General features: G+C 37.7%; 1 protein-coding gene across 8 annotated transcripts in view; it reads right to left on the bottom strand.

The window, feature by feature from the left end:
• The window catches only part of TMEM132D (transmembrane protein 132D), a 327,315-nt gene that overhangs the window by 87,451 nt on the left and 214,569 nt on the right, over window positions 1-25,295 (bottom strand). For all 8 annotated transcript variants that reach the window (XM_072024466.1, XM_072024470.1, XM_005018068.5 and 5 more), the window contains one exon: window positions 7,590-7,773. In XM_072024466.1, coding sequence (XP_071880567.1) covers window positions 7,590-7,773 — 184 coding nt within the window. The remainder of the gene's footprint in view (window positions 1-7,589; window positions 7,774-25,295) is intronic.

The raw sequence follows: 25,295 nt of genomic DNA, 5'->3' as shown, positions 1-25,295 counted from the left end.
TGATACTACAATATTCCAGAATTACTCTTGGGACAGATTTTATTTATTACTATCAATAATGACCCTAGAACATTTGCTAATGATATCAGTTTGGGAGGCATTGTTAATGTAGTAGTTTGAACTACATACACAGTTCACAGTTCAGCCATGGGGACTAATAGCAAGAATTTCATCCATCAACTAAGCCTGAAACAACACAGAAAAAGAAAGACTTGGAGATAATAGTCAGTTATGGGTAAACACATGCAATTATAAAAAATCAATCAAAGAGTAAAAACAGAAAAAAGAAACAGAACTGAAATAAAACATGCATCACTTGAAAGGGAGAAACAGCATTTCCAGCTCAGAAACACTTAAGAGACGATGGGGAGAGGCATTGTCTGTTGTACTGTTGTCATTTGGATAGCTATTCTCAAGAAAGAGAATTAAAACCAGGGCAAGTAGTTTTCATTACTGGGAGAATGAAAAGTCTGTTTTTTGAGAAGAAATTGACCTTGGCCTACCTTATTATAGAAAGCAATAGGATATACTAACAAAAAGAAAACAGTTGCTTGCAACATCACAATGATACAGCAGTTTCTCAATTTCTCATCTGTGATTTACTAATATCATCTTGATTTAAAAGGTCACTCTTCAGAAATGGGTAACATTTTAATTAAATATTTGAAAACTTGTTTAATATTTTAATTGCAATTAAAAAAAAAATTAGGAAGGTTAAAGTTTTTAAATTAGTATCTTGACATCTTTTTTGCAAAGATTGGTGTCAGTGGAAGTGTTTGGAAACATTCAGCCTTAAAGTTGCCAAATCAGCTGATTTTGGCTGATGTGATCCTGCACTTCCCAACGGTGAGGCAGAATCCAGGCCAGTCACAGCCGACAGATGATCCTCCTTGTAAACAGTTTCCTTGTCCGTATCATACACGTGGCTAGGGATTCGCATTTCAGCTCTCCCACAGAAAAGCATTAATTCAGCTCACCTGACAGTATACTTATTGTCTGCTTAAGAAGATAGATAGCAGAGAGAAGGCTGAAATAGCCTCCAACATCCTACTTGGCTGCCCCAGCACAGGCCTCCTTTGTTCTCCTGAGCAGCTCCTGATAGAAAACTGGAGCACTCTGCCAGTGTGAGGTGCGGCAAAGCACTGGAGCAGAACAGAAGGCCTTGAGAAGAAGAGGGGACAACCACACCACCTCTGGAGCTACAAGGACCATAAGCTCCAGCACCAATGGTACTTACACAACCAGATCTGTGCTCTGTGCTCCATGTTCTGCAGTGGGGAAGAAGAGCTGAGCTGAAACCTTGAATCCAAGAGAAGGCAATAGGTTAACTTCAGGGGAGCTGTATCACACTGTCCAAATCCCCATCGTTCTTCTGAGAAGGGCCAAATATTTTCTTTATGTTTTTAAGATTGACCTCTGCTCTTCTTCTGAGCTCTTCAGGGGAAGGCTATAATTAAATCTGCATTTCCACAGCACTGAGCATGCTGGTGGCCAAGTCTGAGCTTGACATCGAGGTGCTACCAAAACATAAACAGCACTAGCTAAAACCAAAATTCTTCATACAGATATATTTATAAGGCAATCAGTATCTTAGGTGTTTTAAAATCCTTTAGCATCTGGTGGCATGACAGTTAGCAGTTGATTCCTGTTATTATTATAAATGATTTCAATATATAAATGCTTCCTATATAATACATAACCTCTTTGTTGCAGCAATTTATTTTATTTATTTATTTGGTCTATTCATCCAGCTTCTTATGCTGATGGCGAGTAGAACAGTTTATTTCCTGTCAACATTTTCATTAAATTTTTATAAAGAACATCAGGAGCAACTTGAATCAATAAATTATCTAAAAGGTATAATGTTAAATTGGTGTTAGGTCTTGGATACGATTTATTTAATATGACTGCCATAAATATAGCTTCTCACAAACCAAAATGGGTCTAATGGGTCTGAGGACAAGAATGTGTTCATCTGCAGGGGAACAGGGTTTGCACTGTGTTGCTCTGATAACTGTGCTAGGATATACCCAAATGGAACATTTTACCAACTATTTTCCTACATATAAAGTTTTTTACATGCTATGCATTATAAAATTTTTCCGTTCAACAAATAAAGACATTTACACCTGAGATAAAGGATAATCTGATCCCTCTTCCTAACAAACCACACAAGTTTGATTTAACCACCTCCATTTGCAGCTGAAAACCAGGTCGGTTTGATCTACATGAAGTATCTTTCCTCTGCAGGAAGAGAGCTGAATGTGTGTGTTCTTCTGAGAACAGGGACAGGTCACCAAGCTGAGACTCCTTGGTAGGGTCAGATGAGTAGGAATAATTCTATGCCTTTGTTACAACCTGTTTGCTGTAAAGTAATGAGCTGGACTTTGGTCACTGACACTATGTTTAAGCCTGTCATAAATCAGGAATTGCTTCTCAGAGTTTTTTTTTCTACTTCTGATTTAAATCTATCTCTGTCTCACACCTCACTTGGAAGCTGATATTACACTGCTTGAGGAAGATAAATAATGGGCCAAAACCAGAGATAATGGAAGCTCAGTTGCTAATACAAGTCCATAATTCATGGTTCACCATCCACCTTTGCCTACTAAAATATGGCTGGGAGGGATGGAAGGTTGTCTTTGGAGCTCTTGCCTCTGCCAAGCAGCCTGTAACCTCACCGCTGCACCATTAATCATGTTTCAGATCCCATCTTTTCTTCCTGTCCATTTTACTTCTCTAATAGTATGGTTAATTTTTAGGTTGATGCTGACTAGATTATAAACATAGCTAAGGGCTGTCCCAGTGTATTTAATAAGAAGGAAAGACAGACACTCCATGGATACACGGGTGTAAAGCTAACCATGCTTCAAAACAGAGCTGAATTTGATAAAAGACTGAAGGAAGCCTGTGCTGCTAGTCACTGACAGGCCTGCCTGCCAGTGAGCTTGAGATTCTTTGGGCAGCAAGAATGCCAAATTATCAGTTCCAAAATATGAATACCATGATCAGCATGAGGCAATCCAGGGCTGCTGAGCCACTGTTACCATGACTCTGCAGCACTCAAGGATTCTTGCTCCAGAAGGCATAATTTTGCTGTTTTCCGACTGCACAGATGATACAAGGCCAACTATTATACATGGCATTAAGATAAGCTCATCTGTAAGGGCTGAGGAGTCTCAAGACTGTATTGCTCCAGAAAACAAGGCAGATTCATAGGCTTTGAAAACACAAGGGAGTTCCCAAATGCCCTGGCTTCTTCATCAGCTTATGTACTACCACCACCTGAAACACTGGTCCACAGATGTATTTTTAAACCCAGTAAAATGCTTCAGACTTCAGGACAACTTATATTTGTGTAAGTCAAGCTGATTCTAAAATTAATTTGCTGATTTATAAGTTTAAAACATAAGTGCAATCAAAAATTAAAGGTCAGAAACCTTCAACCCTTTCAAGAAATTTCTGAAGGGACACAGGGCATTCTGCATATATTTTTTCTGTATTGTAAGGGAAAGCAAAGTTAACACACTATATTTTCCGGTCAAAAGACTACTCTAAAAAGGGATTTAACAACCCTGGAACCAACATCTCCCCCTGTGAGATTTATGAAGCAGGTATTTTGCCCTTATTCCTTATCAGGTTATTAAATAAAGTGACAGCACAGACAGAATAGGTTTACGGCATATATACAGAGAAAATGGGTGATTTACAGATCCAGAGCTGGTTCACTTAAGAACCAGCCCAGGCATTTTTTTATTCACCATTTTTATTATATTCATTTACAGAATAGATTTCAACTTATCCATTTACCAGCATGTCATATCTGCCCTCTGCCTTTCTCAGTAGGGATTGTCTGGTATGTACACAGATGGCTACTACAGAACCTCATGTGTCTCTCATCCTTACCTAATCATTAAGGTTCAACAAAAGGTGAACATCACAATTATGAAAGAGCTGACAGAATGTTTAAAAACCAACAATAATCAATAGCAGCAAATGCACAGTTTGAGTGATTAAATCCATGCCATTCATCATCTAACAAAACAAGAGTGAAGTAGAACAGGGAAGAAAAAGGAGTCAAATAGGAATTGGAAGCTGATTCTCTTGGATGTCAACATAATATAAAGTCATATTCTAGAATATTCAGGCATGTATTCTCACTGGCTGTCACACTACATTGCCAATCCTCAACTCAAAAAAACTCAGCAGTTTAGCATGAACAAGACCATTAATGAATGAATGGACCATATGTCTTTTTAGAAACTTACTTCAGAGGTCTTATGAGGTGCAAGGTTTTGTGTCTCAGTGGATATCCTACTGCAGGTGAATTTTACAAGAAGGATGATAATTAATATGCATGTTAGTTGACAATAAACAATTAAATAGAAGGTATTTCCATTCTTCACTATTCACTTGTGATTTTTTTTCAAAGTGCAAAATTACCAGTAATTACCATATAGTTGTCCACTGGCATTCCTTGTCCAGAACTCTATAATTCTCATACCGATCAGCATTTTCTTATGAGTGCTCTTCTCAAGTTCCCTGGCCACACATTACCTGGGGACCTAGACCCTATGGTGAGAGAGTTGGCAGGGAAACGGAAGCAGGGTGAGATAGCGGCCATGCAAGGAACGTACAAATGATAGCACAAGTTGTGCTGGTGAAGAAAATTATTCCACAAAAATACCTGCCTCTTCCACAGTGGTTTAGTGGGTGTTTTAGTTTCTGTCAACAAGGCAAGACATCACTACATGGCTATAAGAGGCACCACAAAGCAATCATGGTAAAAGGCTAACAACTTTTTATAGCCCTAGATAAACAACTTTGCCTGTATTTCATCAGGCTTAAGGGAAAGTATCATGCATTGCAAATATCCAAACAGGTGCTCACAGGCTCTCACAATGTTCTCAAATTAAACAGCTTCTCCCATGCTACTCCCATTCTGCTAACAATGGCTGGCTGGGGTCCCATGCACAGCTTACTATGATGGGTTCTGTTACATTTCATAATTAGAAAAACTGTTATTAAAGTGTTGGAAATATCAGCATTTATGATACCCACACATACATAAAATACACACTACAGCTTTTCTCATCAATATTCTAGACTGCTCTTCTGCATCTTGTGTTGTTGTTACTGGTGTAGGATCCTGCAGGGGTCTCAAAATCTGGAATGCTAATATGCCACAGCCAAAAAAATAAACACTGGCAAAAGGTAAGGTTATTGTAGCAAGTGTCCTAATAACTTCAGCACAAGGTAGGTATTGCCAGTGTCTCCCAATATTGGTATTTAAGTCTTTCTGTTCTAGCATTTTGTAAAGTTTTGAAACAAGAAAACAGGAAGCTCTAAATTGGCCAATCTTCTGCTTTGCAATTTACAAATCCATAATAGCTGTCAGAAAAGACTACAGAAAAGAAAGATGGTGCAGAGGTGGTATGTGTTTGTCAGTTAAAAACAAACAAAAACCAAAGCTCTGTAATGTAAAAGCAGTAAAATGGTTCCTTTGAAAAATTAATCTGTAATTGAAATATTCAACAGCATTTCTTTTTGGTGTTTCTAAACATGAAATTAAATGTTCTGCTAAGAAGCCCAGCAACATTAACCCAAATTAACCCCAGTCTCTAGAAGTAGAGAAATAACATAGCTCTTTATTTTCATTGTGGTTCTTCCTAAATGGAGAAATAGGATTTATTCCTTTTTATTATTATTATTTTAAAATTTTAAATTACATACCGGCTCTGCTAAATTCACAGAGAAATGTGAAGTACCAAACTAATCTACATCTTGAAAGGTCTGCACCTGAATCATCATTTCCTAAGTACAAAGTGAGGTGCTGCAAATATTTGGAGATTTGTGATACCCCAGAGTTTCTTCCCTGATAGTCCAGTTAATGCAAAGAAGGTTAAAACTATTACAAGTTTCTCAGTAATTAGAGGATCACTACCATTTATCTTTGCATTCTCTGTAACCCATTATACCAACACCTGTCGCCTTGTAAAATGTCACCTACTGATAACTTTATAGACTTTATATGACCTTTGAATTTTTTGCTTCTGGAAAATAGGCTGGCTTTTTTTCATCTTCTAATGGAAATGAAGAGAGTGTGCTTACTTGTAGGAACTGCCAGGAGAATCTTTGCTCTTATGATTTTTTTTGGTCACTTTATTGCTTTATACTAAAGCAGTCATGGATCATGGACGTGTGTGAGAAGAACCAGTGTTTTCTGCAACCAATAGAACCAACAGGAAAAAAAAAAAAATTATCTTTTCATTAAGGAATGGAGCTAACCAAATCCCCACAATTCAGATTATGTAAATCATATCACCTCTACAGCCTTAGACCTCAGTACTTCAGAACTTGTGTGCCTGCACGTTAGGGTCCAATCTGAAGACCTGAAATCCTCTTCTTTTATCAAGAAACCAACAGAGACCACCCACTGCTCAACAGCAGAAACTAGTCCGTGAAGAGTTGTGCAAAACAAAGGGATTAGGTATATAACTGATTTGTTAGATAGCCACAATTCAAGATGGAAAGACCTGTTTCAAATGTGACATACAGCTGTATGGTAATGAAAGCATGAGACATTACAAATGAGAAGAAATGTTTTTAGTGAAATAAAGCATCACAACATGTGAGTAGTTCTAAAGTTGGTAAATTATAGTAATAGTCATCATTAGCTCCATGGGTCTGGAAGTACAGAGAAGACCCCCAGCCTTCAGTAATGGCATAATTAACTGGCTATCACTAGGCAACCATCCAGATTACATTTTTTTTAAAGATTTTGAGATTGTTTTTTGTTTTTCTTTCACTGCTAAATTATATTGTGTCAACATTTTCTAACAGATGGTCTAAGAACAAAAATGAGGTAGTCAGACCTCAGAAAACTGCACTTCATCCCTGATGAAGAAGAAATGTGGAGAGAAGATGAAGCTCACAAAATCCAGCTTGGACTTGGAATTTGAATATCTAACTGTTATTTTTTAAGGTAAGATCAAGGATGAAGGATCAGGTATTTTTCAAACCCTGCAGTTTGCACTCTGATGGTGAAGCAAAGCAGCCCATTTCAATGCATTTATGTAGAATAGACTGTTATTTATGTACTATAATTTATGTTTCTGAGGCAATTCAAAATTACTCAGAATTCATGCCATGAGCATTACTTCTCCTCTCACTCCCAAATAACCATGTAGTCACAATTAAAAAGCAGAAAGAAATGTTTCAGGAAGTCCCCAAACCCTAGACCAAATGTAAGACTACCTGTGATTCAAGTAAGACATATTAACTGATACTATACAATACTACTCGATGAAACAGGAGTGAGGTCTGAATACTGGGAATGCCATGAACTCAGCTCCTGCTCCAAGAAGTCAGTGTATACATCAAAGAGAGCATAACAACACCTTCCATCGGTAGCTGTAATTTGCCCTCATGCAGTGAATCACTGTATGAAGCAAAACTTCATGAGTTAAAATCTGTTTCTCAAGGTGCTAAAACAGTTCCACATCCTTTCAGCAGATCACTTGCATCCATCAGACACTAGAGTCGTACAGCAATATTAAGAACTTGCAGAATGTCTGACAGTTTCTTACCATAGCCAAAGGGAGAACTCCTACCAGGTCCTTCTGGCTTACATAGACCTTGGAGACTCCTAGATCAGATGTTGTGTCTCCAGGATATTCTACTTGCCATGTGATGAGCTGGGTCCCAGGTAGGTCAGTTAAATCTTCAATTTCAAAATCTATCTGCATGATTTCAGAGGATGGACCATCCGCACTGGAAGAAATAAAGAAAAAGAAAGGTTCCATTCATATGACTGATAAGCCAGTAATATAATTGCTCTTATATTAATAAAACATTGGATTTAGACTCTTCCAGAGAGAATTTGGTGGGATGATGGATTTAATAATGAATTAATCATTTCAACTTGTCTTAAAATCTCAGGGTATTTTCCAAATGACTCAGTAAAACTCAGGGACATGGCATTGCTTCATTTTACAGATGGATAAACAGAAGCAGATCAAGGTAAATCTAAGGGTAAGGCTACAAACAAGCTATCCACACAGACTAAAAAACCTGACTCCAAGGCTCCCTTGATAATGAGCAAATTGTTATTTCCTCCCCATTTAAGCAAAAAATGAGCAAATCTAAAGGGAATCACTCCTTGAAATAAGAAAGCACTGTATTAAAAATAGTCTGCTTTTTTAAAAAGGAGGCATGGAACAGCTCTTGAATGGGATCCATGAACCTGGACAGCTAGAAGCAGAGGATCAGAGAACCTGGATTTCATTTTTGGATATGTTGCTACCTTGAGAATGTCTGAAGCTCAGTTTTGTCCTCTTCTAAACTAATAATAATATCTAATTTAGTTTGTTGTGGGAGCGGAGAGTTACAAAACTGGATTATTCATGGTTGGACAATCCTGCCACAATCCATCCTTGAGTTAAAAAAAAAAAAAGGAAAAAAAAAAAGAAAAAAAGAAAAAAGAAAAGAACAAAGACTTACAAGATATAGTATAGACAGTATAGTCTGGCAATATTGGGGTTACTGACACCTTATCAATGCTACTTTGTCTTTATATGCTGTTCTTCCTATAAGATTACATAGTTCTTCTACAAGTGAATACCATAAAGCTGAAATGTAAAGAGGTAAATTTTGAAAGGGACTCAAAGGTGCAGTTCCTCCAAAGCTTGTTATAAAATCAGCTATTATACAGAAAGCAATGCAGTAAAGTTTCTATTGCGTATGTTGGCAAGGTGAGCTCCGTAGTCCGGTGGTACTTATAGAGACATGAAAATACTCAATACACTGTAAAGCTGAGGAATGCAGAGATTCTTAGCAATACAGAAATCCACAGGGCACTGAGAATGACAGTGCTTTTACTTCTGAAGCATCGAAGGCCAAACAAATTGTCAGTGTTGGTTTGGAGGGAAAGGAAAGAACAGAATTTCTTTCAGTGGGATAACACTCAAGGAGTGAAAGAATGTCACAATACTGAAGTGACGCAAGCCACTTGAGCTGGAGAGTGTATCTAGAAGAAAGAGAAAACATTTCAGGAACTGATTAAAGATACACACACACACACAAAAAAAAAAAAAAAAAAAAAAAAAAAGTGCCCAAAACCCAACAGGTTTTCTTAGCTGATGTGGAAAAAAGAGCTAAAACCAGACATATTTTGTAACGAAGGCTAGTTATGACAACAGCCCGTCTTTGGAACTCTTCCCAAAATACTCAGAGATGTTATCTGGCTAAATCCAATGCTTTATCGAAAGCAATGTTTTATCTAAAGCTACTGCTTGAAGAATTTTACCTGATCATCTTTAAGGTTTGTATTTTAATGGATATATTGAGACCTTGTGATCCTGGATAAATTTAAAGGGAGCCTCTGCCTTTCCAAAATGGAACACATTGTATTGAGTTATTCATTTATACAATATTCCTTGTATAAAAATAAAATAAAATAAAATAAAATAAAATAAAATAAAATAAAATAAAATAAAATAAAATAAAATAAAGCACCTAGGTAGGATCAGAAAGCTACTGTATGCAGCTGTGACTACTGAAACCCAGTTACCTTAATTGCATGAACAGAAATGGGCAATGCAATGCATTGCCTATAAATACCTGACAGCAGTCCTGTTTTGTATGGTATGTTCTGTCACAGCTACAGCATTTAAAGAACTAATTGAATCATCATATATTGAGCCTTGGTTTTGAGATTCTGTTCAGGGTACCTGTCTATATTATTGCATTGGTGTCTGCTGCTACTAGTTGTCAGCTCTGCAGAATTGGTGATGTCACCAGCAATGTGTGCTGTCACAGCAATGAGCCACTGCTGCACAGGAGGGAACCGCAGGGCTGAGAACAGAAAAACTTATAACTGCCAAAAGGATCTTTGAGAAAGGTAACCAACCTAGTCTTTTCCCAGGTATGTTAGGGATTAGGGGAAAGGGAGAAAAAAATATTAGAACATAGGAAAACAAAGGAGAATTGAAAGGGAGTAGAAAAGATGGGAATTGGGAAGTGAAGCATAGTCCTTATATTCTTGAACTACTCTTCCCATGTTACACTACATGTTAAACTACAGTGACCCCAAAATAGTGGAAGTGTTTTCTTTTAACTTCTCCCTAAAAGCAGATATAGCAATCCAAGTTGAGCTGAGGAGTGGTCAAAGTGAAACAGTTCTTGGTGCTAATTTAAAGTCAAATCCTTCACATTGGAGTTTTCTATTTCTGAAATTTACTGCTTAGAATTGAGAGTTAAACTGCAATAGAGTTCATTGTGGTGCCAATAGACTCTCTTTGTGCTCAGAGTCACACTGAGCTGTGTGTCATGTGGACCCTTTTAAAAGTCCAATTCAGACAAGCAAGACAAACTGGGAAAAAAATAACATAAACTTGATTGGAAGGGTCTGGTCTTTCCTCCTGTCAGCCAGGACAGCACAAGCACGTTTGTACTGTGTTTCTTAAACAGCCTTTTAGTTCCTGTCCAGCAAAAGATCAAGCAGTTCTGACAAATTAGGAATGTGAATGGCTGTCCTCTCTCTAGGGGAGTATTGCCTCCTCCACAGAGCTGTTCTGCACCTGTTTCTTCTCACATCCCTGACTAAGGCCAGCATAATTTTTTTCTCCCTTCTGCCCTTTCGGCATGGGAGTCATTTTAAATCAGGCAGGCTGGTATCAAGGCCCATGGCCAATTGCTAACACCTAAGCCTTTATGTCAAGTTTCTTTAAAGAGAAAACCTGCCACTCTTTTGAGTCTTCAGGGCTGGTGTGCCCTTCAAGGCAAGTTCAAGAAGAGACCCCGTAAATCCAAGAATAGCTACTGAATGTTGGTAGTGGCAGTCGATTGAAGTATCCCATTCCTGATTTCACTAGCTGTGGTATCAGCTTTGATCTTCATATAATGCTCACAAAACAAGATTTGTTCTGAACCTACTAAAATGACCAGGCATTTAATGTTTCTTGTAATACTACATATAAAATTTTATCACCATCTTTACAACACTATAACAGACAAAGGAACCCTAAAGCCATGAATATGCTAAATAAGATATATCATAGGAATGTTAATGAAAGAGCCTTGGGGAGAACAAAGAAAGAAAATGCAATTTTTATTCTTTTCTAGCTCTGCATACATAGCCATGTCTCCAGCACCTCTCTTGCTGGATATTGGAAGAATCTGTGGCCTGAAACACTGCACAGGCTGGGCTGAGGTGGAACAACAGCACTCAGAAAAGGAATAAATATTTCCACAGATAACTGGAAAAACTTTCTAGCGTGAAAGAAGGCAGTCAGCCACACAGCTGACCCCATGAGATCTCAGGGAGTTTGTGAAAACCGTTATCCCCATTTTACAGGAGAGAAAATTAAACTGAAAATGACTTCCCCATAAAAAGAGGACTAAGATAACTTATACACCACAAAGTGGTGGCTGTCCTCAAAAATTTCAGAAATGAAGTTATTTCAAAATAAATACAAACTTTTGGGTAAAAATAATATGCTATGTTGTCATACCAGATAACACACCATGCTAGCTATTTCCAGCTCTATCAGTTGGGTTGCAGAAAGGTTTTATGGTTTGCTGTCATCTGCCTTGCCACTGCATGGACTCAGCAGTGGCAATATGTGTTAAATACAACTTCATTCTCATGTGGTAGGAAATAATGTAAAAGATATGAAATGTAGAATAAAGCATAATAAAGTAACAAAACTATTTTTTTCAAACCAATTCATTTCTTATATATATATATATACATTCATATAATTTTATTTTATTTTGAAAAGCTTTTCCTATGGTACATTCTTCAGAATTTAAACAATTTCACTAAGAGCAGTTTCACACTTTTCTGCCCATCCCTTTCATAACAACAAATCATTTCTCCTGTATTATCATCAAAAGATGTTTGTTTCCTAACCAAATATAGGGAGGTCAAATGGAATTCAGAGGACCACTACAGAAGAAACCTTTCCTTCAGTGCATTTGTCTCCGTGTTCTGCTTAACAATCTCTCCCCAGCTCCACAACTCACAGGAATTGCATTTATGCTCCTGTATGGCAGCATATTCCTCACAGTGCCAGAAGCCAGTGAACTTCATCTGTTTTGCAGTTCTATGAGAACATGCAACAAAGTAACATGCTGTCTTCCCCCTAAATAGATTTTAGGTGGTGAAAAAAGGACGAATACACTAGAAGAATTGAAGAAAAAGGAAGAGGAAGAGGAAGAGGAAGAGGAAGAGGGGAAAAAAAGAGTGGAAAAAAGAGAGAAAAAGAAAAATGACCTGTTGCAGATGGATGCATGAGAGAGAAAATTAGAAAATGAACTCTGAAATGTAGATAAAAGCAGAAAGATGGAAAAATAAGCAAGGAGGCTTGCAGTGTGTAAGTGCTTTGTAAGAATGAAGACCCAGAAAATCCAGATGAATTTGAAAGATGGTGCTGGCACAGACAAAAAAGAAAACTTAGGTTAAATTTTTCATCTTAATTGAGTCAATCTTTTCACGAATATTTAAACTAGTCAGGAAAGGATCCTGATAACCTTTCAGTTTATTTTCACCAGGAAAAGATTACCTGTCTAGTCTTTGCTGAATTCTTCACAAATACCCACAGCTCTGGTTCCAGGAGAGGGTATGGTTATTTATTTAAGAAACCTTTACGTTAGAACTCAAACTGTTGTGGCAGGGGGGCACATTTGCATTTCTCTCCTCATTTGCTAGAGAGATAGAGATCACATTGCTACTGCATAAACAGGTACTTGCAATGCAATAAACTACTTCTGTGTGGCATGTTTGATAGCATCTTAGAAATTACATGTTTAGGATGCGTAAATCCAAAATGTGGGATTACGGGCAAGGCGACCATAACACCAACACTGACAAAAAGCACAGAATGAAAAGGGAGAACCACGTGTTAGTATAAGTTAATTCATTTGGGCTTTTCTTTAATGCTCATCACCACAGAATAAGACTGCTTTGGAAATGCTGCTAACTTCTTCCAGTTCACCCAGTGATGAATGATGGTTTTAAACTTCACAACCACGTTTATCTTTTAATCTTTTTTTTGGTGTGTGTTTGTCTGTTTTGTTTTCAACTTCAGCCATCAAAATGTGCTATCTTTAGTTTTCCTTTGCAAGCCTGCCCTAAAACAATGCATACAAACGTGTCTGCTTCAGGCAAGATTTGAACTCTTCAGTACAATATAGGGGGTATAGGGGGACAAAGCTGAGAAAAGCATTCTGCTGCTGATGTACAATCTTTGGAAACTATTTTTCTTTTGGGTTGCAGAAATGTTTTATAGTTTGCTGTCATCTGTCTTGCCAGATGAAAACACTAAACACTTTTTTTTTTTTTTTTTTTACCAGCCTCATATGTACAAAAAAATACAAGCTAAGAGCTCACAAAATAATCTTACAGGCAAGGAGACATTCTTTATTGTAATGAATCTGATTGCCTTTTCCTTCTTGTTTCCGAGCAAGATTGCAATCAATGAATATTTTGGGGCTTTTCTGGACAAGCATCTATGTGTGATAAAATTGCAGAATTTCAGTAAACTATTTTATTCATATAACTGAGATGTAAGGTAAAAATTAAATATTGTAGATTTGATGTTAAATATCACAAGTTAATGACATGATGCTGCTTTTCACTAGCTGAGGAACTGGCTTAGCTGATGAGCACATATCTAATGCCTGATCCGCCAAATCCATTCAGAAGATATGAAGCTGTCTGGCAAACTGTGCAAGATTTCCACCCCTCCTTTGCTGTTGATGATAAAATGCTTGAGTTTACAAAATAAACAAACAGAATAACAAACAATATGGTGCAACACCTGCACCATATGTTAGCGGTAAACTAGTACACATACTGAACGCATCAGTCCCTGATATCTGTCTAAACAAATTGCAGAAAGGATGAAAAAATCTTATTTTAGACAGGGAAGTAAGGCAAAGGGCTCAGACCTTCCCAAGGTGAGAGGGAACACTAAAAATCCAATATCTGTAGAATCAAGCCCACTGTATTACAGAAAAGATCATTACTCATCACTGATATATCAAGATAAGGTGATACATACAGCAGTACATTAAAGTTTAATTTTATTCATTGTCATCTTACTATTAAAAATTCAGTGATGGGTAGAATGAAAAGTCATTTTTCTTCAGGAATAGGTGTATGAAGTGAAACAACTAGCAAGAAAAATTACCAAAAAATGAGTCTGCTAATCATGTAATAAAGTTCTTTAAAAAAATTGATTCATCTCTGGAGCATGCCATCAGCAGTGTCGGTTGAGAAATATTTGCTTATTTATTTATTTATTTATTTTTTCTATTTTCAAATAAATTATTCACTATACAATTTTCCAGCTGTTGATAGCATTTTTCCCAAATAACTCAAATCATTCAAAAGTGGATAAAACTTAGCAAATGTTTTAATATATAAATTTAAAATGTAGTTTCCCACCAACACAGCATTTCAGTTCAGAACCTTCTCTTGACATAATACATGTAGATCCAGAGATCACCTACCGTATTATGCTAAGGGAATGATAAATCAACATTGACTTTATCACATCCAGTCTAATAATCATTCAGTAAATTATTTAACACAGTAGTCAGTAAACATCAAGAACTTTTGATGTAGCCCTATCATGAGACAACGGCAGAAAAAAAAAAACAAAAAACGGTTACTATGCAGGTGGGATTGAATTGCAGGGCTAAGAAAACAGTTTTACTGACAGTAAGTAAAGTCTAATAAAACACTACAAATGTATTGTCAATCTAGGTTTCTCTACCAGATGTTTTTTACTGTCCTCAGCATAAAAATAATGATTATTGTAGCACAACTCACATTTAAGTGTGATAAAACAGCATGCTGTAGTGAACCAGACATACATGTACAGCCAAAAGTGACTGTGACTAATTGGGCAAGTTTCTATAGGGTCCATCTAAGGATCAGACTACGCTCTACAAGACAGCTGCAGAAAGTGATGATTATTTTCTGAACTGACAAAAACTACAAATAGGAGATAGATAATGGCAATTTTAGGCGTAGGAAAACCAGGTATAAAGGCCTGGTTTCATTTCAATGAAATAACACCTTAGTGCACATGGGAGCGACATGTTAATTCCAGATCCTTGGCTTGCCTAGGACTTGAAGAGCTACAGGAACCTGACTCCTAGTTATGACCCCCAGGCCTATGCACTTAGGTCAATAAGTCTTCCTAAAAAAAATAAAATAATTAAAAAAAAAATTAAAAAGCCATACATATTTCATTCACATTACAATTTCCCAGGCATATAACAATGTCACTTCAATATCACTATCTCCTGAAAATGAAAGAAAGCTTTACTGAAAGGGAGTTGCCGCATCAACATGACACCAATCAGCCAGCAGGGAATGAGACTTTGTATTTTCTTAGTCAGAAATTACAGGGAGAGTGCAGCAAATATTTGCTATTGAGTAAACCCAGCATACTAAACCACAGCATAAAGCACTGTGCTCAGTACACCACCCTGCAGCAAAATTTAACTAATTCATCCAACAAATATTTACCTGCCTAAAAGCCCTTATTTATAGCATAGAATAGAACACTTCAGTCGGAAGTGTTATCTACAAAGATAATTGATTCCCACTGCCTAACCACTTCAGTGATAACCACAAGTTAAAGTGTGTTGATGAAGTCATTGTCCAAATGGCTCTCAAGCACTGACAGGCAGGGGGCATCATTCACCTCTCCAGAAAGCCTGTTTCAGTGTTTGACCACCCTCATGGTAAATATTTTTTTTCCTAATGTCCAGTCTGAACCTCCCTTGGTGAGTTTTGTGTCATTCCCGCACATCCTATCACTGATTACCAGGTTGGAAATTAGGAGAAACAACTTCCCAGAAAGAGCAGTCACCCATTGGGATGGGTTGCCCAAGGAAGTGATGGAATCACCGTCCCTGGGGGTGTTCAAGGAGAGGTTGGATGTGGTGCTTAGGGACATGGTTTAGTGGGTGACATTGGTGGTAGGGGTATGGTTGGACCAGATGATCTTGGAGGTCTTTTCCAACCTTAATGACTCTGTGACTCTTCTTAGTACGTAGGCCATTAATATCTCCAAGGTGAGATCCATAACACGTCCTTTTTATGCCTTTCTTGTTAGTGTCCATACTTGTTCAACAAATGTAATTATATATGAATGCTGCACTACATTTCACAAGACTCAAGGCCTGGATATATATTTTAAAATTAGATCCTTTTTCGGATATGCCAGAATATATTCAATAAATGAGATTAGGATCCTCACTATAGGAACTTCCTCTGCTGTGAACTGTTCAGCAAGTATTTCTGCTGAATTCAAACATCTTGCAAAAGTGCAAAGTTCTTTTCAAATAAAAAAAGAAACTCTTTTCTTTACCCAAATGTTCAAGTCAAGAATCAAAAGAGAAAGAAACCCTTTCCAGCTTCCTTAATATTAAAAAAGAGCTTCGGAAATCTTTCTTTCTTATTTTTAAGCAATAACATGAAAACATAAACTGAAGAAAGAATATCTAAAATTGCTCCACCCTCCCTTCCCCTTTTTGAAAAAGCTCTGAGCTGACATAAATTGTATTCCAAATAAAGTAACATAGAATAAACTTGCTTGGAAAGGACCTCTGAAAACCATCTGGTCTAATGCCTTCATCAGAGCAGGGCCAATTTCAAATTTAGATTAAGTTAGAATGTTTTAAATCCTCACATGTGGCTTTCCAAAGGAACATATTATTCAGAATCCTTTCTGTGACCCTATGAAAATACCAAGATAGCCTGAGCACTTACATCTGCACTCATATTAACACCCATGTACCACTAGAAGGTACCCTTAGGTCTTATGCCTGCCTGTGTCCTTATACACAGAGTATATTAAGAATAGAGTCTTATCCTCTTCCATCAGCTCTTAAAGGTTTGAAACTTGGCTATTACCAAGTAACTAGAAGTCATCTTGTTGCTTGTTAGGCTTCTCTTCTCTTCCACCAGAAGTAATTTCACAAACTATTCAGTTCATCTTTAATTGAAAGACACTATTAATATGCAATGATAAGAAAAATCACTTTCATGAACAAATTCTTTATGGAAAATAATGGATCTGAGTGTATGCAAAGAAAGGTGTTATCAAGAGACTACATTTACTAAAACTTGAAAATTAAATAACACCATGCTCTGCCAGGCTATTTCCAAGGCTGTCTGCCCTGCAGCAAAACAGCATCCAATCACCAGCATTAAATGGGAACCTGCCACTTCTGTTTTTCATCCATTCACTTTCACAGTCCCATTTGCTAGCTGCACAGCACTCACAAACTTCAGCAGAACCAAACTGTTTAAAATGCAGTATTTATTTCATCAATGCCATTAGCATGTGCTGCACTTCAAGGGAAAATGAGACCCTCGTGAAAAGAGCCATACAGTAGAGGAAATGGACTAAAGACCTGATTGAGAACTTAAATATTAAAAGTCTAGTAAAATATATAACTATTTGGGGAATGATATGAACATGCAGAAAGACAGGTTCCTACCTGTTATAAAGCTTCTAAGGTTTCAATGACAAAACTTGTTCTTTACCGATTTTTATCATCAGACGATGATTATACGTGCATATGTGAATATTCATCTCTGTTTTGTATATTATATAAGTTAAAGTAGGCAGTATGAAAGAGACATTTCTGCACATACTACAGCAATATGTACATTTGTTTTCCTTTATCAGTATATTTCAACCTTGGCTAATATTATCAATAAATATCAATATATTTCAACCTGTACCGAGAGGTACACTCACGAAATTACTTTGCAACAATCAAGACACAGAACCACTTCCCTGCTCCAGATATGGTATAGTTTTTGTATTTGAGCAGATGTTTATCCTCTGTAAACCTTGAGATAATCTGATAGTCATGATGAAATCATACAGACAGGATGATGACAGGGGTTTGCAGTTGAGTTCTAGGCCCTGTCAAAACAAATCATAGCTTTTGATGTACTTGTGACATTAAAAATTGTGGTAGTTCAGAAGGTCACAGAACTCATTCTCATTAGCATGAACTATGCCATTAAATCAAGCAATGTCATCATTTTGGGTCTCATTGCATCCACTGCTGACACACCTGACTTTTCCCCCCTTCTTAGCCTGAGGTTGAGCTGCACCTGAGCTCAGAGGGATTGGTGAGGTATAAGGGGAGATTGGCCTGGTACTGCTTGGATGGTCTCTGAGGAATTGCAATGAAGAAAATAGTAAGGGCAAGTTATGAAGAAAATAGCAAGGGCAAGAGAATTATCCACTAGAAGGTACCTTTAGATCAGCAAACTACTTCCAGGATAGTTTGTGAATGTGTATCCAGATATATTTCCTATCTGACCATAAGCAATTGATTATCAAGCAGTCCTAATCTTTTATATGCAAGTGGTCCAGGAGCTGCTAAAGCAAATGCAGACCAGCATATGAATATGAAAGCTATAATCATTCATTCTAGTTTAAAAAATTTCAGCACAGAAAGGAAGACAGAGCTGCACTTATATGTTGGTCTGGGCAGGAAGACATCTTGGTCCATATGGATAGTTCCTTGCTACTGCAACCACCACATCATATAATCTCTTGATAAATTTATCAAGCTCAATTTTAAAAGTACTTAGGGCTTCTTAATCCCTCTATTCCCCTGAAAGCCTCTTCCAGAACCTGATTATTCTGATGGTTAAAGCAGCCAGAGGAGCCACTCTGGCTGGATCTGAAGGCTTCTAGGAGCCATTCCTCAGAACAACCAGATCAGAGCACACTCCAGACACTCAAATGGATAGTGTGGCCAAATGTAGCTCCACTTCCTACAACGAGCACTCATAGCAAAACAATAAATAGGTCTGCAGACCTTCTGGAAACGTGTAATGGCTGATAATAGCTCTCATTCAAAATTATTCCTTCCACATTTTTGTGTCCTCAAATGACCTCCAGCCCAACAACTCCTTCCCTACCCCGATGCAGAAGTAAACAAATGAACTACATTTCTGCAGAAAAAATTAAGAGGACTTTAAATACTCACTGATATGACTAGTCAGGTTGAGAAACAATAGTCCTCACTACCTCATCTCAATACACTGTCAGAATGTAACTACAACCGTTTGCCATTTCCAAAGTAAAGTGTTGTTTTGGTAAAACCAATAACATGACCAAACTTGTAACTAGAAAATTGGAGGAGAGAGAAAAACAGATATGGCATGAATTAGTGAAATACTTCATGAAATATAACCTAACAAGAGAGAGAATCTCATGCCAAGGTGGACATATTACACCACATAAGCTTCATTACTACGTGGCAATCTTCCAATTAGTGTCATTTGGGCTTTAAAGCCATTTTTATCAATATGTTTGAAGATACAAATCTTGGATCTTACAAGGGTCTATGGGAAACAGCCACCAACTCTGGGAGCTAGGCAGCAGCAAAAATTGCATTGCTTCCACTTGTAAGGATCTCAGGACTGTACTTTAAAATTCTTTATAACTAACAGTGGAAAGCTGTATGTCTAGCTATTTAAAAAGAAGTATAAATTTTATAGAACTGGAGGCAAGGGAAGGGAGACCCTAATTATTGCTATTTTAATTTCAGTAATGCTAGCAATCATTAATATTTTCAACCAAATCATAAATCATTCACGTAAAGGTGAAAAGCACTAAGTGAAGATCAATGTTCACTCAGAGGTGTTGCAAAATTTTCCACCTTTATTAAAATTTGTGAATCATATTTCTTTTCATGAATAGCACAGCTTGATATGAAGATGACTGTGAGACCAGAGGTGAAAAAGTCATGCAAGACAAGCAGGATTTCATTTCATGGAAGCCACCTAAATATTAGCTTCCTCAAATTATTGACTCTTCTTTGTTTTATACTTTTACTGCTCTTGCACTATAGTTTCATAGCCAAATTTTGAGACTTTAATGTCTTAAATGAATCTATGATCTCTGTCTTTGCAAGGCTAACATCAAACCATTTCAAATATACACAATACTCTACTTTCAGTGTAATAGAAAAACTGCAAGAATGTACTAGTTGGAACAAATAGCCACTTGCAAAATATAAACTTAAAACATCTCCTGCAAGAAAGCAAGCTGGAAAATTCAGATAGACAACATACTTCAGACCTCCAACAGCATGATTCTTGGAAAATGTGTGGAGAAATCCAATGGGCAGCTGCTAAGAGTAATAAAAGCATCCAAGTGACATGAGGAATTAGAACATAGCACTACAAAAATTACCACTACAGCCTGTGAATATAACCTAGATTTTTAGGCATGGATTTTCTTTTTTGCTTTACTCAAGCTGTTTGACTGGTTCTACTTTCATTGCACAGCAGGATGGGGTACAAATAAGAGCCACAATGATTGAACAAAATGGAAACATTTTTCTAAAAACAGTTGAAGAAATAATGTTCCAGATTTTCAGAGGACCCTAATGTGCAATACTTGCAGTGACATCAAGAAGAGCAGAAGGTAGGCTGGTGATTTCCTGAAGAAAAAAAAAATCAGTAGGTGAGGTTTAAAAGGCAGAAGGAACAGAAAGTGCTAACTTTCCACAAGTACTTCAAGGATTTAAGTGTCAAAGAGAGAAAATTGCTAGAGCAGGTAGGCAGGAGAGTAAAATTAGAAACAACAGGAAATATGGAGCAAACTCAGAGCAAAAGGACAGTGGAATAGTCTCAAAAGCAACTGGCAGACACCATAAATGGAAACATTTAGAATTACATAGGGTAAAATTATTTGAGAAATATTTTTTTTGTAGTAGAAGATACGGTTGTGACAATCCTTTTTTGATTTTAGCCTGGTTCCTTAAGAAAGGAAGGATTATGCAATCAATCTGTGTGTCTGTCATTCCCTCCAGTAACATTTGACCACTTTGAGCAAAACTAGACAGAAGAATAGAGGTTACAGATTACTAAGGTTTTTGGAAGCAGGCAACCAGGAGATGAGAAAAGACAAAGTGATTAACCCCTCTGACAGAAAAATACCATACACTCCCTGAGAATTCCTATATGTGCTCATACCTAAGAAGCAAACACAGAAAACCAGGCTTCAGTCTTTTGGCTGTTCTTCATAACAGGCCAGAAGGGCTAAACTAGGATCTGTAAAAAGCAAATCTAGATCACTGATATGCTACAAACCCAGATGCTCACCCTTTTATTTTAATAGATTAGGCTTGTTTTCAGTGCATCTGTCAGGGTGGAATACCTTGAAGAACAGTCAGTCTCCCTGTTCCATGCACTCCTGGTCCCCATGAGCTACAAATCTCATAGTAGTGCACAAAAGAAGAGTCAGAGGTCCAGAACAGAGTTCTTTTCTAGCCAAATTTTTCACTCCATCATATTAAACTATGCATTATGTAACTGGAAAACTGGCCACCTCGTGAGGTTTTAACATAAAGATGTTAAGTCCTCCATTAGTTTGTTTTGAAGCTCTTCACATCTAGGGACTGTTTGTTTAGGTGGTAATTCCAATCTTCAGCAATGCAGTGGAGTTCCACAAGGTTCACCAGGGAAAAGGGAAACGTGATGAAAAAGAAAAGCAGTAGCTGATGAGGCAGTTTTCTAAATGACTGGAGTTCTAAGTTGCCTATTTAGGGAAGCTAAGTTCAGTGGCACATCATTTTATAACTAGATTAGGTTAGTAGCCTTACAGTATCAGCTCCCTCTGAAACTACAACAGAGAGAATTTTTAGCTGTGCTTTGCATTCCTAGACAATACAAAGCCCCCAGTGCTGTGAATGCTGCTGGCTGTATGAAGATATATATCATTTTGATCTGGCTGAAGCAACCCCAGTGAAGAGTCTGTGCCAATTTGATGTCCTTTCTTTCCTTCAGTTAGCATACATCAGTCATGGAGGCATGCCGTAATACACAGTGACACACACAGAACAGACAGAGCAGAAGAAAGCTTTCAAAGCATTTCAGCTCTTCTTTACAAAATATAAATGCAGGGTGCTGAATTCAGTCACAGCAGAGTTTCCTATGTTTGAAAATACAATCTACTCTCTGTAAGTGAAATATTTATTCAGGCACAATTACCATATAAGATTAATATTTAAATCAAGGGTAATTTGTTTTCATTATTCTCTTTCTTTTTAAACAACAGTTAGGAATATAAACTGAATTAGATTATTTATTCTTGAAGTGGATCGTTAACATTTTGCATTTATTAATAACAGTCTGAAATGTTCAGCCATTGATCAAACTGTGTATTTTGCAGTGATGGCTTGAAAAAAAACCCTAGCCCCTGAGCTCTAGATTTTACAGCCATTACTGTCAATTATATACCTCACTGTGGGAGCAAAAGAAATCTCCATACATGCCAGCTGCAGCCTTATCTCTGAATTTTGCAGATGCAGTTATTTCAAATACTGAATGGGTTAGAGAAAATGGGGAAAAAAATAAAACCAGGTTTGCCCTAGTGCAGCAATTGAGATTCTCCCCATATGTTGGCATCTTGACATGTCAGTTTAACCATTTTTTTAGAAAACATGTTTTGATAGTAGTAATAATAATCGTAACAGATGCAGTTTCCATTATAATAGTCTTGACTCCCTGGACCACTGTCATACCCATCAGACCACCCTGCAGTGGCACTGAAGATGAAGACAGAAGTTTGAACTCACCATCACCCTGAAGAAAAGCAGGTGCAATGTCCTTTGGTTCTACCCCAGTTCTTCATATTCTGACCCAAATCTTTTCTAAGATGAAGCAGCAAGTTTTAGTCCAAGTGGAAGAACAGATAATTGGAAACCTCCACTGAGCTCCTGAATTCTGTCAGGTTTGTGCTAAGCCTGGTGAACCCTACCAAATGCTGCAGGGCTCACTTTTTTCCAAATTGTCACAGCACCAGTGCTGCAAGAAATTTTCACATCTGAAGAGTTTGTCAATTCCAGAAGCAGAACTGAAGTCCCTGACCACAGTCCCTTTGTGGCCTCTGCTTCTGAGGGCTACTGAGAAATTTGGCTGCTACGGGACCTAAGCAGCCCACAAATATAAATCAGTTAGAACAACCTGAGACGTGAGATTAGGTGAAAATCTCAGGTTCTATCTATTAACAGCTCATAAAACGAGAAAATATTTTTTCTCCAAATAAGAGGTGGCAAATCTCTAATATCCACCAATCTTGATTCTGCTAATACCACAGACAGCAACGAGTGGACAGTATGTTAGGAATGAGACTGACCTGCTGAGGTGGCACTGCTACTTGGGAGGATTAAATTTTTACTTGTAGAGGGAATGCTTTGCATTGCACAGGACAGGCAGATGGGAGGTCAACTTCCTTTACACCCTCTGCTGAAGGTACTAAGAACGCTGCTTGGGAACTTCAACAAGTTATAAGTGTGTAGAGAAGGAAAAGTTAGTGAAAACAAACAAGAAAATGGCTTTGTGGCTTAAGCAACTGCCTTCTGCTAGCTTCTGCAGTAAAAAGCACACACAACTCAAAGAAAAATACAAACCAGATAAAGGTACGCCAAGTTGTATTTAGGGAAGACTTCAGCTTAAATGGACATAAACTACACCAATGAAATAAAAGTTGTTTTGATATTCTGTCACAGTGGAATATTAAAAGAAGGACAAGGAAGAAAAGACACAGTCCACCATGCAGAAGAATATGCATATTTTTGTTTGCAGATGTTAGGCAGAGAAAGTACAAGCTCCAACGGAGTTCAACTGGTGTTAGATTCAGCATCAGAAACACATACAAGGAAGGTCAAAAGACAGTACATGAGCTGACTGGCTTGGTGAGCAGTAGGAGCTTCACAGGGCAATTTTACAACCTTTGACACTTTCAATTTTAAAGAGCAATTTGCTTCAATTTGAGCCTAGTACAGCAAGAGGTGAGCAAAAGTGTTCGAAAAGCATGAAACTACCACTTAGCTATATGTGGAAAAAGGAAATAAGGCTATGTTCTGACTCCCAAACATTTAGATCTGGATATTATTTTATAAGTTTTTCATGAATCACTGTATGATTCATCACAGATCAATATAGTATGTTCATCTTATATCTGTGGTTTGTTTTTTTTTAATTTTTGGCTTGAAGTTAGGGCACATTTTCAGACCCTGTTTTATGCAGAGATCACCCTGTCTACCCAACGTTAGTTCCTGCCACCAAGCCTTCCGCTAGGGTGGCCCTTCCTCAGAGGTAAGCCTAGAGTATGACTGTTCAGTTTTCTGTTCTTTGTTCCCTCTACATCATGTAAAGTAGTAAAGCATTATTCAAATGCCTAAAAATAGCACTGAATTCTTCTGGAATGGTAAAATGTTAGCTGTAGCCTAGGATGTCAAAAGCAACAACATATTCAGAGCTGCAGATGAAAAGGAAAGTCCTCTAAAAGTAATCATATTTCATCTAGGACCCAGGGCTACACTTCAACTGAAATTCTAGACAGTAAGGTATCCCATCCTCCAAATTGCCTTTGCCTTTAAACCTTTTTGTATTATATCCTGGGATAAAATTAGACCAAGCCTTTGCAACATGAATTTCTTTCTCCCGCATTCAAAGGCACAGAAGGACAAGCAGCACCTACCCACAACCCCTGAGGCTACCACTTTTCTGGATACAGTTGGCACATCCTAAACCACAGCATTGGACAGGTTGCTGATGAAAAAGATCTACAGAGCCCCAAGTTATTTTCTGCTGTAGTCCTGGTCAGATTGAAACCTGAAAGACTCACTACAAGCAGGAAAATGCATATCACCTACTTTCATAGGGCCATACCCTGAAAAATGCTCAAGGCTTACTGTCCCGTGGCGGTTTCTTTACTGCTTCTTTGTCCTGTCATCACATGCTACAAGATCTGATACTGTTGTAAAGTGGTAATCACTGCACAGAGAGCTCACAGTCTAAGTTTTTGGACTGTATGAAGAATGTGGGAGACAGGAATATTGAATTCTGTACTGCTCATAAAACACAACACAGGTTACCCTTCCAGGTAACCTGTACTCACCAAAGGCCATAGAAAGAAATGTAGTACCGAGAAAAGACAGTATCCTAAGACCTTTGCAACAACGATGCCAATCTCTTCTACTCAGCGTCATCTCTAATGCAGCAGACAAGGTAGATAGAGGCTGCCTGACATGTGAAGCCATCAACAGGTAAATATGCTCTGGAGAGTTCTCTTGATACTGCTGTAGCTAAGGGTTCCTGCTACAGGTATTCAAATTTATTCCAGAACTGGCCTGGAAAGAGCTCTTGCCAGGATTGATACGGATGGGTGGCTTCTTTGGCTTCCAGGACAGCATAGGCTATATTCTGGATGCTGCCTTTGAAGAGG

The sequence above is a fragment of the Anas platyrhynchos genome, chromosome 16 (assembly GCF_047663525.1).
Source record: "Anas platyrhynchos isolate ZD024472 breed Pekin duck chromosome 16, IASCAAS_PekinDuck_T2T, whole genome shotgun sequence".
Classification (NCBI taxonomy): Eukaryota; Metazoa; Chordata; class Aves; order Anseriformes; family Anatidae; genus Anas; species Anas platyrhynchos.
Note: the sequence above shows the minus strand (reverse complement) of the source record. Positions and strands in the feature narration are given on the sequence as shown.